This window comes from Ooceraea biroi, chromosome 13 (assembly GCF_003672135.1).
Source record: "Ooceraea biroi isolate clonal line C1 chromosome 13, Obir_v5.4, whole genome shotgun sequence".
NCBI lineage: Eukaryota > Metazoa > Arthropoda > Insecta > Hymenoptera > Formicidae > Ooceraea > Ooceraea biroi.
Genome location: NC_039518.1, coordinates 1948926 through 1969753, shown reverse-complemented (window position 1 = coordinate 1969753; position 20828 = coordinate 1948926). Strand labels below are relative to the sequence as shown.

The following is a 20828-nucleotide window of genomic DNA, read 5'->3' as shown; positions in this document are numbered from 1 at the left end:
GAGTCAACGAGCGACCGTGAGAAAATGATGCGTCGACATGGACAAAGCCTACTATAAAGTGACGCTAATATCAAATTATTCTACATACAAGGATATATAAGCATAAATTTGTACATGTTACTCTTGTCTCGAGACAGTGAGACAATCTTATTTAATTCGGGAGAGAAGAATAGAAATTACTGACTTAAATTAAAAATTGTTTTATTTTCATATTTTTTATACTTGTAATACGATTAAATTAGTCAAGAATATTTTTCGTCTTGTTATCAGAAATCCTTTCTGAGGGTGCAGCTATAACAGTATTAATAAAAGTTGAAAATGTAGGCGTTTCTGATCGCAAACAATTATATTTCTCAAATCTCTTGAGACATCCTTATAATCTCTTTTATGTTTTTTAATATATATAAAATAGCGTGTTCTTCGTTCACTTTTATCATCTTTGTCTTTCGTCTGGTCTGCTCTTTTCCACGCTGGACTAAATGAAATTAATTGCAGATGAAGCATAGAAAAATGCTCCTGAGGTATCCGAGTACAGTTTTCTGGAAGGCTCGACGGGCAGCGGCGGCACAAGCGGTGGTTGTGCGTGCGAAGAAATCTCCCACCCTCTCGAGCGATCGGCGCGCTTGATCACTCTGGCTACTCGACCTGTCTCCACCTTGTAGTCTCTCCGCGATATACCGGGAGCACTTGTGGTGGCTCAGGTGGCTCTGAGTCAGTTAAAAGCCGGCTTTGCTTCAGCTAGTCAGCCAGTCAAGCGAAGCCAGCCCAGCCAGCCCGTAGAAGAGGACAATCCTACCGTGTGCACACCGTGCACGTACACGCACCTACGGGTGCACACCGGTCTTATAATGGCGTGGCGCGGCGGTGACCGTTTTGGTGCGATAAAAGTCGAGGGCAGCCTTCGGGTGTTCCTGCGCCGGTTCGAGGAGAGCTGAGGGAAAAAGAAGAGAGAGAGGAACGGGTTCTCTGGTGCCAGTGTGCAGTCTAGTCGAAGACACAGGATGATAGCGAACGTCCGATGAGTATCCCGCTTCCCGTTGCCCTCCTGCCAGAGAGAAGAAGAAGAGGAAGACAGGAAAGGAGAGAATAGTCCTCCGTGGATTAATCGAACCGCCGCCACCTCCATTCTTCTCCACCATCGAGGTGAGAAGAGATGCCGAAACAAGAAGAACGGATGTCTGCCAGGTCAGTGAGTGGGCTTTTTATTGTTGTTATTAATTTAAGGATGCTGCCAGTTTTTAAATCTTTGTATTTTCTTACACAAGTGGCTCGCGAGTACTGTTTTTTATATTTTTGAGCGTTTCATTTACCTCTCATTTCATCTTTCAATTTACTTTTTAATTTATTATTTCTTACGTTATTTCGGATTAAATTTAGAAACTTGAATTAACCCTCTGCGTCTCTGGATTAATTATTTTTTTCGTTTATCTTAATTGTTCGGTTTACGATGTGGCAATTTAAGAGGTGTATGACGATAGTTTCAGTTGCATCAATAAACGTTTAAAGTGACTCTAGTTTTATTCAAAAGATAAGAAGATTGTTAAATTGTGTTGGCCTACGTTATTAGAGTGCGGCAGCCTTGTGTATCGCGTGCCTCTTTACGTTATGCAATCTTGTATAAACTTGATTTCGTATCCAAGTGGAAACATATGTTATTAGTTGCAAGCTCATCTATTGGTCTTTACGCGCACACATTGCCATCGACGTTGTTCCTTGGCGCTGTGCATCTTCGCAGCATCCACGCGCAGTTCTCGAGAAATAAAACAGGATTTTCTGATAATCCCATTTTGCAGTAACATAATGGAGCGTATCCCGTAAAGTACGTACGTGTGTAAGCATGCGAGTAATTCTTTATGAAAAATAGATACCAGTTAGCGTTTCAGTGCGCTGCGGGCGCGCGGGCGGGCGCATTTTAATAGCTACCCGTTACCTTCGTATCGGAACGTATCTCTCGCTCCTTTCGGATTTTGTTTACCGGTATTAATTCATCGCAATGCTCTCAAGGCACTTGGACGTTAACGAGCGTGTCACTCGTTATATTACTGACGACGCGATTTGTCTACGCTATCTCACGCACGCTATGACGATCGGGAGCCTCGTACTAATGCGTGTGGGCGTGCGGATCGACATTTGCGAGATGAAACGATACGAAATAAATATTCAGTAAAATTTACACGTTAATTAAAATTCTTCGGTAACGGCCTTTGCTGTTTACGGTGTGCTGCCATCCCGGTAGTTTTCCTAAATGAGAATGTTGAACCATACACCCTCAGAAAGGATTTCTAATAACAGGACGAAAAATATTCTTGACTAATTTAATCGTATTACAAGTATAAAAAATATGAAAATAAAACAATTTTTAATTTAAGTCAGTAATTTCTATTCTTCTCTCTCGAATTAAATAAGATTGTCTCACTGTCTCGAGACAAGAGTAACATGTACAAATTTATCCTTATATATCCTTGTATGTAGAATAATTTTATATTAGCGCCACTTTATAGTAGGCTTTGTCGATTTCGACGCATCATTTTCTCACGGTCGCTCGTCGTCTCGGCGCCGTCCTTTATTTGGATAAAACGGCCAATATTTATGTGTTGCAATCGAAAATCGGGAAAGTGTTTCTGTTATTTACAACGAATAAGTGCAATACTCTACAAGAAATAGTAAAAGACATGGAAATGTAAGTAAGTATATACAATATACTTACTTGAGAAATAAGATTCGAGATAAGACGTTTCCACTTATTCATTGTAAATAACGGAAACACTTTCCCGATTTTCGATTGCAACACATAAATATTGGCCGTTTTGTGCAGATTCTACAAATTCTCTTAGAAGAATAGAATAAGATGTCTTTTAGATCTGACAATATTCTGAAATCAAGAATATTGTGAACTTACTAGAAATTTGTATCTAAATCCTTCTGAGAAAATGAATGAGACAGCACCAAGATTATTTAAATCTAGATTTTGGAATTTTCTATTCAAGATTAAAATATGCTTCTTTTCAATAATAAATATGATTGTCGCTATAGCGATCTTATTTTATGATAGATTAAAGAGTAATAGCATCAAGTCCAGAAATCTTTTCTGTGGGTGTATTAAATCCAGTTAAAAAGTACTGCATCGATTGGAATAAGTGAAAACCCGAAGATGTTGGATAAATATGCCACGCGCGTATTTACCCAACTTGGATAATATGTACGTGGGGTGAAAAAACTTTCCACCCCAAGCCTAAAATGGCTCGGTGAATACAAAAAGCATAGCTCACCGAGTTTATTGTTTGTCAAAGTTATGTTTATTGTTAAATGATGGCATACGACGTTTACCTCGAAGTCATGCCTTCAAAAACGTGAAAGAGCGAGAATTGATTTCAAGTTTAAACAATAATACTGAGAAGCGCTGAGAGGAAGGACTAAAACACTCGCATACGTCTAATTTATGAAGATGCGCGTTTCTCTCGCGAATCTGTCCGCCAGGTCTGTTTTTCGCGCTTTCACACCCTCAGAAAGGATTTCTGATAACAAGACGAAAAATATTCTTGACTAATTTAATCGTATTACAAGTATAAAAAATATGAAAATAAAACAATTTTTAATTTAAATCAGTAATTTCTATTCTTCTCTCTCGAATTAAATAAGATTGTCTCACTGTCTCGAGACAAGAGTAACATGTACAAATTTATCCTTATATATCCTTGTATGTAGAATAATTTGATATTAGCGCCACTTTATAGTAGGCTTTGTCGATGTCGACGCATCATTTTCTCACGGTCGCTCGTCGTCTCGGCGCCGTCCTTTATTTGGATAAAACGGCCAATATTTATGTGTTGCAATCGAAAATCGGGAAAGTGTTTCTGTTATTTACAACGAATAAGTGCAATACTCTACAAGAAATATTAAAAGATATGGAAATGTAAGTAAGTATATACAATATACTTACTTGAGAAATAAGATTCGAGATAAGACATTTCCACTTATTCATTGTAAATAACGGAAACACTTTCCCGATTTTCGATTGCAACACATAAATATTGGCCGTTTTGTGCAGATTCTACAAATTCTCTTAGAAGAATAGAATAAGATGTCTTTTAGATCTGACAATATTCTGAAATCAAGAATATTGTGAACTTGCTAGAAATTTGTATCTAAATCCTTCTGAGAAAATGAATGAGACAGCACCAAGATTATTTAAATCTAGATTTTGGAATTTTCTGTTCAAGATTAAAATATGCTTCTTTTCAATAATAAATATGATTGTCGCTATAGCGATCTTATTTTATGATAGATTAAAGAGTAATAGCATTAAGTCCAGAGATCTTTTCTGTGGGTGTATATATACCGGGGCGATAATATAAAGTATCTTGAGAATTCCCCGCGCCACCTCGTCGTAGCCAGATCTGCTGCAAAATAAACAATCGTATAATCCCCTCGATTAATAAATAATATTCTTATACCTCGTAACGGAAGCGAAATTTACCGTCGTGGCGCGTGATGCATCAAAATTTTTATATAACTCTTTTATGTATAAAATAATAAAATTTGGAGAATAAATTATTAATATACTAGGAATAATAAATTATTTCTAAAATATTTTTTAATTGCACTTAACAATAACATATCTTGTAACTATTTATATATTACAAGCAAATTGCGTACAGAGATGAAATTGTAAATTGAGATGAATCTTTTTATCAACATCCATTAAGCAGATAACGATATAAAGTATGACAACATGCTTGCACTCGACACGGTTTTGAATAGTTCTCCATCGTTCGAGCTATTATGGCTTCGGAACTCGAGTAAATATCGTCCAAGGATACTATTGTTAGATCACCCGATTTGTCTGAACAAAGAGATAGCAAGGCATTTTTCAGAGTACACGAACACGTTTATCAGGCATCAGGCGAGCGAAAGGGTAATCGATCAGACGACTCTCATTCAATTCAACCCGGTGATACCGCGTTGCAAACGACATAAGTTGAATCATCTTCTTAACGGCTCCGTCGAAACAATTCCGAATGCAGAATTAATATGTTACGGGAAGTTGAAAGATTTTTCGAGCATGTTTCAACCTTTTTGTCATTAAATGCGACCTTAATCTTTAAGACACAACGGTACGTTCATATTCAAACATTTGTCCTTAAGAATGTATTAGCGGAACCGGTTGTCTATTTACTCCACGTTTTCCAGATAGCAGCAGTGCGTAGTCTGGATCAGGGATCGGCAAAATATTAATAATAAATTAATATTACTTGAGTATTTAATTATTTATTTAACAGGAAAAAATAATTCCCGATTAATTGATTAATCAATAATCAAGATAAGCAATTTTTCAATTGCTCGGTTAATCAGTAATCAAAGTGAAAAATTTTTTAATTATTCGATTAATCAGTAATTATAGTATAAAATATTTTTGTTACTTGATTAATCAGTAATCAGACCGAAAAATTTTTCAATTATTTCATCACTCAGTAATCAGTGTCAGATGTTCCTTGATTATTTAGTTGATTTTTTTCTGGATTACTTTCTTGATTATTTAAGTATCTTGATTATTTAAGTCATCAGCGTACAGCAGCAATTATATACAGAAAAAAATTAAGTCAACGCAATATTTTTCTAATAAAATTAGTTGAAGTAGGATTTTTTATGACTGATAAAAAAATAATTTAAATAGTGAAATATTGCGTTAATTTCATTTTTTTTCTGTATGGAATTGGTGCTGTACGCTGATAACTACTTAAATAATCAAGAAAATAATCCAGAAAAAAATCAACTAAATAATCAAGGAACATCTGACACTGATTACTGAGTGATGAAATAATTGAAAAATTTTTCGGTCTGATTACTGATTAATCAAGTAACAAAAATATTTTATACTATAATTACTGATTAATCGAATAATTAAAAAATTTTTCACTTTGATTACTGATTACTGGAGTAATTGAAAAATTGTTTATTGTGATTACTGATTAATCGAGTAATTGAGAAATTGTTCTTTTTGATTACTGATTAACCGAGCAATTGAAAAAATGCTTATCTTGATTACTGATTAATCAATTAGTAATAAATTTCTCGAAGTTGATTACTGATTATCAAAATAATTGTTAATCAAAGCTGAAAATATTACTGAAAATATCGTTGATGCCGATCCCTGGTCTGGATAATGTCTTCTGAAAAATATTCAGTACGGTACGATTCCACGAGGACCGTGCGATAATTTATTTTTTGTTTCGTCGAAAAAACCGAAAACGATTTTTGTTCCTGCCGATACGGACTCGCTTTTATTTTATACTATCACACGCCAGATATTACCTTGATATCATATTCCTGCTATTGTGTCCACACACATTGCAAATTAACAAACATAATCGAATTTTTCGCTCATGTAATCGGACGCAGCGCAACGTTATCAGTGAGGAAACATTTTTAACACGAAAGCGAAATTTGATGAGAAAGAATTCGAATTCGGTTGATCGAGGCCACTTTCGTGCCATGCGCACCTTGCATGGAGCGAAGAACGGCGTGGTGATTTTGCCGGATCAGCGTGCCCGAGGCGTGCTCGAAGCGTGCCTCACGCATCCCTCGTAAATGGAATCATTCATGGTAATATTCCCAGGCGTGATATTCGCCGGAACGGTGCGTCTACCTGTTGCATAGAGTGCTACCTTGATAAACGTGCGGCCGATTACGGGACTTTTCTCACCGTTGCACCGCGCTGCGGAGACGCAGATGGAACGGAAACGCACGGATGACCCTCGATGCGCCCGATTAGCGAGACCCGTTCCTCCCTGAAGATTCAAGAGCTTAACATAGTTCTAACAATATAAAATAATAAATAAATAATAAAAATAAAATAAATCTAATTTAATTTTCTGGCTTTTTTAATAAACTGTTCTTCCGCTGCTCATCCGTGGTTGGTCAAGAATCCACCACCCACCTCTGCCAATCCGCAACTCCTCTGTCGTTCCGCTTGCTTGCAACTAAATTGCCCGTATAATTTTTTCATCATTTTTTTCGTCATCGTATATATTGAGCAATTATGCTTCAAGTAATAGCGCGGCTACTTGAGAGTTAATAGCCATGTGCCACGCGACAGCCGTGTCGTCGTATATCGTGTAACACGCGGGATGTCCGTCAAGATCGCGTTGGACCGCGTGAGCGATTTACGTGCGGTCGAACGTAACGCGTCCGTCTCATCGGGATGCTAATTGACACAACAAAGACGGGATCGAGACGGGACGTCAATGCGAATAAAGCCGCACCCACAGAAAAGATTTCTGGACTTAATGCTATTACTCTTTAATCTATCATAAAATAAGATTGCTATAGCGACAATCATATTTATTATTGAAAAGAAGCATATTTTAATCTTGAATAGAAAATTCCAAAATCTAAATTTAAATAATCTTGCTGCTATCTCATTCATTTTCTCAGAAGGATTTAGATACAAATTTGTAGCGAGTTCACAATATTCTTGATTTCAGAATATTGTCAGATCTAAAAGACATCTTATTCTATTCTTCTAAGAGAATTTGTAGAATCTGCACAAAACGGCCAATATTTATGTGTTGCAATCGAAAATCGGGAAAGTGTTTCCGTTATTTACAATGAATAAGTGGAAACGTCTTATCTCGAATCTTATTTCTCAAGTAAGTATATTGTATATACTTACTTACATTTCCATATCTTTTAATATTTCTTGTAGAGTATTGCACTTATTCGTTGTAAATAACAGAAGCACTTTCCCGATTTTCGATTGCAACACATAAATATTGGCCGTTTTATCCGAATAAAGGACGGCGCCGAGTCGACCGTGAGAAAATGATGCGTCGACATCGACAAAGCCTACTATAAATTGGCGCTAATATCAAATTATTCTACATACAAGAATATATAAGCATAAATTTGTACATGTTACTCTTGTCTCGAGACAGTGAGACAATCGTATTTAATTCGAGAGAGAAGAATAGAAATTACTGACTTAAATTAAAAATTGTTTTATTTTCATATTTTTTATACTTGTGATACGATTAAATTAGTCAAGAATATTTTTCGTCCTGTTATCAGAAATCCTTTCTGAGGGTGTGAAAGCGCGAAAAACAGACCTGGCGGACAGATTCGCGAGAGAAACGCGCGCGTCTTCATAAATTAGACGTATGCGAGTGTTTTAGTCCTTCCTCTCAGCGCTTCTCAGTATTATTGTTTAAACTTGAAATCAATTCTCGCTCTTTCACGTTTTTGAAGGCATGACTTCGAGGTAAACGTCGTATGCCATCATTTAACAATAAACATAACTTTGACAAACAATAAACTCGGTGAGCTATGCTTTTTGTATTCACCGAGCCATTTTAGGCTTGGGGTGGAAAGTTTTTTCACCCCACGTACATATTATCCAAGTTGGGTAAATACGCGCGTGGCATATTTATCCAACATCTTCGGGTTTTCACTTATTCCAATCGATGCAGTACTTTTTAACTGGATTTAATACACCCACAGAAAAGATTTCTGGACTTGATGCTATTACTCTTTAATCTATCATAAAATAAGATCGCTATAGCGACAATCATATTTATTATTGAAAAGAAGCATATTTTAATCTTGAACAGAAAATTCAAAATCTAGATTTAAATAATCTTGGTGCTATCTCATTCATTTTCTCAGAAGGATTTAGATACAAATTTCTAGCAAGTTCACAATATTCTTGATTTCAGAATATTGTAGATCTAAAAGACATCTTATTCTATTCTTCTAAGAGAATTTGTAGAATCTGCACAAAACGGCCAATATTTATGTGTTGCAATCGAAAATCGGGAAAGTGTTTCCGTTATTTACAATGAATAAGTGGAAATGTCTTATCTCGAATCTTATTTCTCAAGTAAGTATATTGTATATACTTACTTACATTTCCATATCTTTTAATATTTCTTGTAGAGTATTGCACTTATTCGTTGTAAATAACAGAAGCACTTTCCCGATTTTCGATTGCAACACATAAATATTGGCCGTTTTATCCGAATAAAGGACGGCGCCGAGTCGACGAGCGACGTGAGAAAATGATGCGTCGACATGGACAAAGCCTACTATAAAGTGGCGCTAATATCAAATTATTCTACATACAAGGATATATAAGCATAAATTTGTACATGTTACTCTTGTTCGAGACAGTGAGACAATCGTTATTTAATTCGAGAGAGAAGAATAGAAATTACTGATTTAAATTAAAATTGTTTTATTTTCATATTTTTTATACTTGTGATACGATTAAATTAGTCAAGAATATTTTTCGTCCTGTTATCAGAAATCCTTTCTGAGGGTGTGGAAAGCGCGAAAAAACAGACCTGGCGGACAGATTCGCGAGAGAAACGCGCGGTCTTCATAAATTAGACGTATGCGAGTGTTTTAGTCCTTCCTCTCAGCGCTTCTCAGTATTATTGTTTAAACTTGAAATCAATTCTCGCTCTTTCACGTTTTTGAAGGCATGACTTCGAGTAAACGTCGTATGCCTCATTTAACAATAAACATAACTTTGACAAACAATAAACTCGGTGAGCTATGCTTTTTGTATTCACCGAGCCATTTTAGGCTTGGGGTGGAAAGTTTTTTCACCCCACGTACATATTATCCAAGTTGGGTAAATACGCGCGTGGCATATTTATCCACATCTTCGGGTTTTCACTTATTCCAATCGATGCCAGTACTTTTTAACTGGATTTAATACACCCACAGAAAAGATTTCTGGACTTATGCTATTACTCTTTAATCTATCATAAAATAAGATCGCTATAGCGACAATCATATTTATTATTGAAAAGAAGCATATTTTAATCTTGAATAGAAAATTCCAAAATCTAATTTAAATAATCTTGCTGCTATCTCATTCATTTTCTCAGAAGGATTTAGATACAAATTTGTAGCGAGTTCACAATATTCTTGATTTCAGAATATTGTCAGATCTAAAAGACATCTTATTCTATTCTTCTAAGAGAATTTGTAGAATCTGCACAAAACGGCCAATATTTATGTGTTGCAATCGAAAATCGGGAAAGTGTTTCCGTTATTTACAATGAATAAGTGGAAACGTCTTATCTCGAATCTTATTTCTCAAGTAAGTATATTGTATATACTTACTTACATTTCCATATCTTTTAATATTTCTTGTAGAGTATTGCACTTATTCGTTGTAAATAACAGAAGCACTTTCCCGATTTTCGATTGCAACACATAAATATTGGCCGTTTTATCCGAATAAAGGACGGCGCCGAGTCGACCGTGAGAAAATGATGCGTCGACATGGACAAAGCCTACTATAAATTGGCGCTAATATCAAATTATTCTACATACAAGGATATATAAGCATAAATTTGTACATGTTACTCTTGTCTCGAGACAGTGAGACAATCGTATTTAATTCGAGAGAGAAGAATAGAAATTACTGACTTAAATTAAAAATTGTTTTATTTTCATATTTTTTATACTTGTGATACGATTAAATTAGTCAAGAATATTTTTCGTCCTGTTATCAGAAATCCTTTCTGAGGGTGTGAAAGCGCGAAAAACAGACCTGGCGGACAGATTCGCGAGAGAAACGCGCGCGTCTTCATAAATTAGACGTATGCGAGTGTTTTAGTCCTTCCTCTCAGCGCTTCTCAGTATTATTGTTTAAACTTGAAATCAATTCTCGCTCTTTCACGTTTTTGAAGGCATGACTTCGAGGCAAACGTCGTATGCCATCATTTAACAATAAACATAACTTTGACAAACAATAAACTCGGTGAGCTATGCTTTTTGTATTCACCGAGCCATTTTAGGCTTGGGGTGGAAAGTTTTTTCACCCCACGTACATATTATCCAAGTTGGGTAAATACGCGCGTGGCATATTTATCCAACATCTTCGGGTTTTCACTTATTCCAATCGATGCAGTACTTTTTAACTGGATTTAATACACCCACAGAAAAGATTTCTGGACTTGATGCTATTACTCTTTAATCTATCATAAAATAAGATCGCTATAGCGACAATCATATTTATTATTGAAAAGAAGCATATTTTAATCTTGAACAGAAAATTCCAAAATCTAGATTTAAATAATCTTGGTGCTATCTCATTCATTTTCTCAGAAGGATTTAGATACAAATTTCTAGTAAGTTCACAATATTCTTGATTTCAGAATATTGTGAGATCTAAAAGACATCTTATTCTATTCTTCTAAGAGAATTTGTAGAATCTGCACAAAACGGCCAATATTTATGTGTTGCAATCGAAAATCGGGAAAGTGTTTCCGTTATTTACAATGAATAAGTGGAAATGTCTTATCTCGAATCTTATTTCTCAAGTAAGTATATTGTATATACTTACTTACATTTCCATATCTTTTAATATTTCTTGTAGAGTATTGCACTTATTCGTTGTAAATAACAGAAGCACTTTCCCGATTTTCGATTGCAACACATAAATATTGGCCGTTTTATCCGAATAAAGGACGGCGCCGAGTCGACGAGCGACCGTGAGAAAATAATGCGTCGACATGGACAAAGCCTACTATAAAGTGGCGCTAATATCAAATTATTCTACATACAAGGATATATAAGCATAAATTTGTACATGTTACTCTTGTCTCGAGACAGTGAGACAATGTTATTTAATTCGAGAGAGAAGAATAGAAATTACTGATTTAAATTAAAAATTGTTTTATTTTCATATTTTTTATACTTGTGATACGATTAAATTAGTCAAGAATATTTTTCGTTTTGTTATCAGAAATCCTTTCTGAGGGTGCGATTTATTTTTGCGAGATTTTATTTTTGCTATTCATCACTGTCGCACGCGTATACCGATGCGTTAATAAACGCGACGCGATTACCGCGTCGGAGCAGGATGAGCGAGAGAGAGAAAAAGAGATTTCACGGTTGCCCGTTGACGTGAGAGTTGGTAAAGACAGATTGGGCGATTACAAAAAATTTAAAGATAAGAATAAAGATCTGGCCAAGCGTTTTTAACGCCGAAAGATAGGAAATTTCAATAAAGAGTAATATTCGGCAAGTTTTTGATTTTTTTCTTTCGGCGTGTGCCTAAGCCGGAGCGTTCAATTCCGAGGCACCGATGCGTGCTTTCTATTAAAATGGAAGTACAAAACCGCAGGCACGAAAGTCTCGTTTAACGACTTTCAGCCTGTATAATCTTTTTGTACGTAGATATGTAGGTTTCCGATGTGTGTAGTCCTGTAAGGCAAGCAGGTCACATTGATATCGGGCTGGATGAGAAGCTTGCCTTCGGAAATCCGTGCGTTTCCACGTCTGCTAATTAATAAAAATCCATACAGCATCATTGGTTCCATCCGCTGGAAATGCTGATGATGAAAAAGAGCGCTGTTACTTATTGTACATACTTTTTCTTCCATGTATTAGGTGTGTGCAAGTGTTTTCATTTTCTTGCACATTTTCGGTTTAGATGTATAAAATACGGTCATCAAAAATTTCCTTGTTTTTACGATTTTCTCTCGAAAATTGTTAAATCTCGAATCCCTTTGCGAAAAAAGGGATTTTTTTTCGCGTCTCGAAAGTATTAAATCCAGTTAAAAAGTACTGCATCGATTGGAATAAGTGAAAACCCAAAGATGTTGGATAAATATGCCACGCGCGTATTTACCCAACTTGGATAATATGTACGTGGGGTGAAAAAACTTTCCACCCCAAGCCTAAAATGGTTCGGTGAATACAAAAAGCATAGCTCACCGAGTTTATTGTTTGTCAAAGTTATGTTTATTGTTAAATGATGGCATACGACGTTTACCTCGAAGTCATGCCTTCAAAAACGTGAAAGGGCGAGAATTTATTTCAAGTTTAAACAATAATACTGACAAGGAAAGGTTTTTAGGTGTTACACTCGGATTTCAAAAATTGTTTGCATGCAGGTAGGGAGGTCCCCAAATAGAAGAAAAATTATAAAAGTAGCGGCCCAAATGCATATTTGCGTGCTACGTGCGCAATTTTCGATGTTAGGTTAATTACTCAAAATGCTATTTCCAATCGAATTCTTTACATTTTTTATTTCACCTAATGCACAACGCTTTAAAAAGAAATCAAAACCAAAATTAAAACTGAAAGAATTAAAAACCTCCCTTGACCAGATCTTTTGTGTCCTCGTTATGGATTCTGATCAAATCTATTTAAAGTCGCATACGATAAATCACGCAGAAAGAGCAAACTACGATTTGCGCAATGTACAGTTATTCCAAATTGTGTGCATTGGCAGTCGCAGTAAAAAATTAAAAAAGTTACGATGCAAATACCATTTTTGAGCAATGGGCCTTTTATACGCACTGTGCTCGCGCGGCACGAGATTACATTAGACGCCCGTATTTTCTAAACACACACAAGTACACACACGCACACAAAATTATTCAAAGCAATATAAATGTGCATTAGGTGAAATAAAAAATGTAAAGAATTCGATTGGAAATAGCATTTTTGAGTAATTAGCCTAACATCGAAAATTGCGCACGTAGCGCGCAAATATGCATTCGGGCCGCTACTTTTTTTTTTTTCTATTTGGGGACCTCCCTACCTGCATGCAAAAAATTTTTGAAACCGAGTGCAACACCTAAAAACCTTCCCTTGTGAGAAGCGCTGAGAGGAAGGACTAAAACACTCGCATACGCCTAATTTATGAAGACACGCGCGAATCTGCCCGCCAGGTCTGTTATTCGCGCTTTCATTTTTCTCGGTTTCCCCGATTTTCCATGTTTATAAATAGGAGCAAGCCGCGATACAAGCTTCGAGAACCCATCGCACGTAGGGCGCGAGCACGAGTTTTTCCCCGCTGGCATTCGCGTACGCGGGATTGTGAATGGTAACCGGAACACGTTTACGTTACGGTTCCAGTGAACGCGTATTCGAATGAAAATTGCACGTACTCCATTAGGTGCGCAGGTGAACGCGCGCGTCCAAGTGTGAAAAGAAAATCCTGGGAAAGCATGCGGCCAATAGCGGACAATCGTGACGAAGGAGGTGCATAGGTGCGATATCCCGCCACTCGTTCGTGCTATTTGCGGCTGCTGAATAACCGCCGCGATCTCAGCGGGGCTTGCTACAACAACGATGCTGAATAAGTTCACGATAAACGCAAGTGTCCCATGAAATATAACGTCCGGGCCACTTTTCTCACTAGGGCTAGAATATTAGAGAAACATCACACAAGTTCCCAGGAACAAACTCGAGCCGCTCGCGGATTTCCGAGGAAGGAAGAAAATAAACGTGAGTTCGCGATGATGGAAATTTCATTGGAAGCTGTCGATACGTCTCTATCGCGGCGTTACGAAAGAGCGCGATCGCCTCAAGGACACTCCGGCGACTTAATCTATCCTTTAATGATCGATAATGATCTTTCCCTTGCCTTCGTGGCGGCGGTAGTGGCGGCCACGGCGGCAAGAAAGTGTCTATTATAATCCATGCGTAACGATTACTCGTCCCTTGAACGCTTTGCAGTCGGGAATCGCACGGGACTTGCACCGCAACAACGGAGAACATGTCGTCAATGAGAAGGAAGATGAAGACGAAGATGGTGCCGCCGGACGGCGGATGGGGCTGGGTGGTCCTCCTCTCCGCCCTCGTGGTCAACTTCCTCATCCCGGGCACCGTCAAGTCCTTCGGCGTGCTCTTCGTCGAGTTTCTTCACGTCTTCAAGGCGTCCTCCACGGCGGGATCCTGGATGCCGGCGCTATGTTACTTCCTGTATAGCTCGTTAGGTAAGCGGTCTTCCTCGAGACGGTAAATCGGTGAGGATGGTCATGACAACGTCAACAGACTGGAGACTTTAACAACAAAAGACTCCAGGATGTGCATACTCGCGAGTTTTCTGCGATTCGAGGTTGAAATTAAATGAAGTTGTGGCGATAAAGGTGTGAACTCGCTTTTGCAGGTCCTTTATCTAGTATCCTGTCGACCAAGTACTCTTATAGAACTGTGACCCTCATCGGCGGCGCCTTCGCGGCCAGCGGGATGATGTTGAGTTACTTCGCCAATTCGGTTACTTACCTTTACGTCAGGTACGGATGTTATGATCGACGATTCCGATTGGATCGCGTCGCAAACACAAACAGTTGCCTGGACAAACACAGCTTTCAGCAACACGGCTCTCGAGCATCGACGGCTCGATCATTACGGCAGTACGCTGCTGAAACGTTGTGTAACAAAGCGCATTTAAGAGATTAGACGACGATTTACCCGTATTGCGTAACTCGGCGAATGCATGTGTATTAAAACGTATTTACGTCGCACAATGTACGCTAAAATGCTGCGCGATTCTCTTGCGCGAAGGATAAAGGAAGTTCTCACAGCGTTTAATCTCTCCCTCTCTGGATTTCTTACACACAGTACATTTTTTTAATGCTATATTATTTGTATTGTACATACCATAATATGTATTATATTCAGGGTTGCACCCTCAGAAAGGATTTCTGATAACAAGACGAAAAATATTCTTGACTAATTTAATCGTATTACAAGTATAAAAAATATGAAAATAAAACAATTTTTTATTTAAATCAGTAATTTCTATTCTTCTCTCTCGAATTAAATAACATTGTCTCACTGTCTCGCGACAAGAGTAACATGTACAAATTTATCCTTATATATTCTTGTATGTAGAATAATTTGATATTAGCGCCACTTTATAGTAGGCTTTGTCGATGTCGACGCATCATTTTCTCACGGTCGACTCGGCGCCGTCCTTTATTCGGATAAAACGGACAATATTTATGTGTTGCAATCGAAAATCGGGAAAGTGTTTCTGTTATTTACAACGAATAAGTGCAATACTCTACAAGAAATATTAAAAGATATGGAAATGTAAGAAAGTATATACAATATACTTACTTGAGAAATAAGATTCGAGATAAGACATTTCCACTTATTCATTGTAAATAACAGAAACACTTTCCCGATTTTCGATTGCAACACATAAATATTGGCCGTTTTGTGCAGATTCTACAAATTCTCTTAGAAGAATAGAATAAGATGTCTTTTAGATCTGACAATATTCTGAAATCAAGAATATTGTGAACTTGCTAGAAATTTGTATCTAAATCCTTCTGAGAAAATGAATGAGACAGCACCAAGATTATTTAAATCTAGATTTTGGAATTTTCTATTCAAGATTAAAACATGCTTCTTTTCAATAATAAATATGATTGTCGCTATAGCGATCTTATTTTATGATAGATTAAAGAGTAATAGCATTAAGTCCAGAAATCTTTTCTGTGGGTGTATTAAATCCAGTTAAAAAGTACTGCATCGATTGGAATAAGTGAAAACCCGAAGATGTTGGATAAATATGCCACGCGCGTATTTACCCAACTTGGATAATATGTACGTGGGGTGAAAAAACTTTCCACCCCAAGCCTAAAATGGTTCGGTGAATACAAAAAGCATAGCTCACCGAGTTTATTGTTTGTCAAAGTTATGTTTATTGTTAAATGATGGCATACGACGTTTACCTCGAAGTCATGCCTTCAAAAACGTGAAAGAGCGAGAATTGATTTCAAGTTTAAACAATAATACTGAGAAGCGCTGAGAGGAAGGACTAAAACACTCGCATACGTCTAATTTATGAAGACACGCGCGTTTCTCTCGCGAATCTGTCCGCCAGGTCTGTTTTTCGCGCTTTCACACCCTCAGAAAGGATTTCTGATAACAAGACGAAAAATATTCTTGACTAATTTAATCGTATTACAAGTATAAAAAATATGAAAATAAAACAATTTTTAATTTAAATCAGTAATTTCTATTCTTCTCTCTCGAATTAAATAAGATTGTCTCACTGTCTCGAGACAAGAGTAACATGTACAAATTTATGCTTATATATTCTTGTATGTAGAATAATTTGATATTAGCGCCACTTTATAGTAGGCTTTGTCGATGTCGACGCATCATTTTCTCACGGTCGCTCGTCGACTCGGCGCCGTCCTCTTTATTCGGATAAAACGGCCAATATTTATGTGTTGCAATCGAAAATCGGGAAAGTGCTTCTGTTATTTACAACGAATAAGTGCAATACTCTACAAGAAATATTAAAAGATATGGAAATGTAAGTAAGTATATACAATATACTTACTTGAGAAATAAGATTCGAGATAAGACATTTCCACTTATTCATTGTAAATAACAGAAACACTTTCCCAATTTTCGATTGCAACACATAAATATTGGCCGTTTTGTGCAGATTCTACAAATTCTCTTAGAAGAATAGAATAAGATGTCTTTTAGATCTGACAATATTCTGAAATCAAGAATATTGTGAACTTGCTAGAAATTTGTATCTAAATCCTTCTGAGAAAATGAATGAGACAGCACCAAGATTATTTAAATCTAGATTTTGGAATTTTCTATTCAAGATTAAAATATGCTTCTTTTCAATAATAAATATGATTGTCGCTATAGCGATCTTATTTTATGATAGATTAAAGAGTAATAGCATTAAGTCCAGAAATCTTTTCTGTGGGTGTGGGCAACTTCATTGTTTTCTTTAACTAGTAAGTTAAATTTAAAGTTAACGACCCAGAAATTAACTAAGTTCACGTTAAAAGTTAATAACTTGTTAACTTAACTTTTAACTATAGTTAACTAGTTACTACCCAACCCTGATTAGCACATTGATATAAATTCATGTCATCAATTTTTCCGTACGCAGTTATGGGCTTATGGTCGGGATCGGCGCTGGGTTATCGTTCCCACCGACAGTTTACATTGTCACGTCGTACTTTGAGAAACTGCGGGGAGTAGCGAACGGTTTATGCATCTCCGGCAGCGCGATTGGCACCATAGTACTACCGCCGTTGCTGCAATACCTGTTGGACACCTTCGGACACAGGTGAGTTTTATGAGAAGGAAGAACTGCAGTAAAGAGACTTTGATTTGGGAATATACTTGTAGAAGACTAAAAAAAGCTAAAAGGTGTAAAACTATGTACTATAAATCTTGGCAATGTAACTTAACAGAACCTGCTCGTTAGATGTCATCTTCTTTTTAGATGACATTCGAACGCAACGCACACAATCATAACTAATCCGTTTTTCTTTTTGTTCTTTTCGAACCGTTCCAGAGCGCTTCGAAATCGCGTTCTCAAGAAAAGCGCTCCAATGCGAGGCAACGAAGCGGAGATAAAAAAAAGCTATTCTTCGACTTTCCCTTCGACTTCCCCCCTGAAATGTCCTGAATTGGATTTCATTGTCATATTCCAGAGGAGCGGTGCTCATCATGGGTGCGATCACGCTGAACACGCTAGTCTGCGGTCTTCTGTACCATCCGGTCGAACAGCATATGAAAATCGTACCCCTGGACGAGGGTATCGATAACGAAGCGCTGACTCTCGACGAGTCGGCGGACAGAAAGCAAGAGTCGGCCGAGAAAAAGGGGATTGATTCGAAATACGATCCGAGCGCTCGGGCCGTCCGTCGCGATGACGGCGATGACGAGTGCGTGCGCAAGTTCTCGGAGCTTCTGCATAACGTGGCGCTAGAAACGACCGATGAGAAGGCGTCTCGCGAGACATCATCCGCGAGAAAGTCAAATCGCCAGAGAAGCGAGCAGAACGCCGGCGCGATTCTCAGGCTACGGTCGTCCGACGTCAATCCGAGCCTCCAAACGCAGGAGACGCGGGGAGCGATCTCACGGGGCAGTGTTCCAAGCGCGAACGAGATCGGCATGGCGACTCGCTCGGGGGAGAGCGGCGACGCGGCGTTGAACCTGTCGCGACGAGGCAGCTCCTCCTCCGAAGGCGGCAAGCCGCGGTTCGAGTCTCCGAAGAGCGTCTCGAACGACGCCGGAAGCAAGGAAGAAATCTGCTACAAGTACGCGGAGGAGCCGAAACAGGACACCTTAAGGTCGAAGGAGAACTCGGAGACGCCCGAGAAGACTCGTTTCTTCGATCTGAGCGTGCTGAGGGATCCCATCTACCTGGTGATCCTCATCTCCAATTCCACGTCGGCCATCAGCAACACGAACTTCATGATCCTGCTGCCGTCGTACGCGATCGCCGAGGGCTTCGACAAGAACTCGTCGGCGCTGCTGCTGTCCATAGTCTCCGCGTTGGACCTGATCGGCAGGATCGGCGGCGCGTCTCTCTCCGACATCGACTTTGTGCCGAAATACTACTACTTCGTCGGCGGTCTTGGCACCAGCGGGATCGCGCTGGCGCTGCTGCCCATGGCGACCAGCTATACGATGCTGTCGTTTTTCTGCGGCCTCTTCGGTCTCTCGTCGGGGATGTACATCGGCATCACGACGGTGATCCTGGCGGACATGCTGGGCACGGAGAAGCTCAGCTCGTCCTACGGGATATCGTTGTTCGTCAACGGCGTCCTGCAACTCGTCGGGCCGCCCGTCTGCGGCATCGTTTACGAGAACGTGCTCTCCTACAAGCCGATCTTCCTGGCCTTCGGCATCATCCTGATCCTGGGCACCGCGCTCTGGGCAATCGTGCCGGTCATCAACAGAAACAACAAAAAGGATCTAGAAACGATATAGCGGCTCGATCGCAAACTCGTTCTCCGTGAACTGATTATAACAATAAGTTTCAAGTGCGGGTGCAGAGAAGGTCCCATCTATCCCCCGGCTCTCACGAACACTGTGGCACGTACGCGCATCAAGCAACTTGCAAACTGCTTGGTTGCTTAGCCTTAAGTATTCATTATCGAAAGTAATTTACTGCCAGTAACAAAATAACACCGTTGCGAATTATTATGTAACGATCAATCTCACGAGTGAGGTAATGCGAAAAAAATATCAGTCGGTGGTAGGCAAAAGCGCACGTCGTGCGCGTTCCGTTAGGCGACGACTCAGTACCAAAGTAATCAGGAAAGTTTCTAGTAGTTGCAACCGCGTTAACACTCACGACTTCGGGCATACTCTCGGTATATTCCGAGTGTATGCATCTTAAGTATATAGATATAAGAGTATACTGCTAAGCATGGACGCCCGCGGAGAAGAATTCAAGGGGAAGCAGAACCTTAAGGTCCCTCCGAAGATGGGAGACGAGTAGAAAACGAGGAAAATTTTCATTCTTGCTTGCGATTTCGAATTTTAATATTGCAATTTTTCAATTCCAGAGGGGGGCAACTGCCCCTCCTTGCCCCGCTCCGGGCGCCCATGTACCAAGTATACTTACACCGTTAGGTAGAAATCACACAACGGCAATGGATATGTAACTATACTAAACACTGAATATCGGAGATACGTCACGATATATATAATATATATACAGGGTGGCCCATTTTAATTTATACAGTCGATTTTTTAAAAAACTAAAAGAGATACGAAAAAATGTTTCAGACAGACATGTCACGATTTCGAGGGGGACATAAGATGATACCATTGGTTTGACCTTGAATAGTCGTTTGAAGGTCACGCGAAGATCACTTTCAATTTCTTAAATTGAAACCCCAACTTTTTATTGCAGATTCTTACTCTCCATCGAAAAGTAAGTAACTTTTGTCTGAAACATTTTTCCGAAAAATGTCATCTTATGTCCTTAAAATGTCCTCAAAACTCATCTTGAAGATCATTTTAAGGACATAAGATGACATTTTTCGGAAAAATGTTTCAGACAAAAGTTACTTACTTTTCGATGGAGAATAAGAATCTGCAATAAAAAGTTGGGGTTTCAATTTAAGAAATTGAAGGTGATCTTCGCGTGACCTTCAAACGACTATTCAAGGTCAAACCAATGGTATCATCTTATGTCCCCCTCGAAATCGTGACATGTCTGTCTGAAACAGTTTTTCGTATCTCTTTTAGTTTTTTAAAAAATCGACTGTATAAATTAAAATGGGCCA

General features: G+C 38.5%; 1 protein-coding gene across 1 annotated transcript; it reads left to right on the top strand.

Moving 5' to 3' along the window:
* The first annotated feature begins 481 nt into the window (after window positions 1-481).
* On the top strand, window positions 482-20276 carry LOC105280046 (monocarboxylate transporter 9). Its single transcript, XM_011340221.3, has 5 exons — window positions 482-1185; window positions 14485-14744; window positions 14918-15044; window positions 17687-17866; window positions 18237-20276. Exons 1-5 carry the CDS (start codon window positions 1154-1156, stop codon window positions 19519-19521), a joined length of 1884 nt encoding a protein of 627 aa, XP_011338523.1. The 5' UTR covers window positions 482-1153; the 3' UTR covers window positions 19522-20276.
* The last annotated feature ends 552 nt before the right edge of the window (window positions 20277-20828 follow it).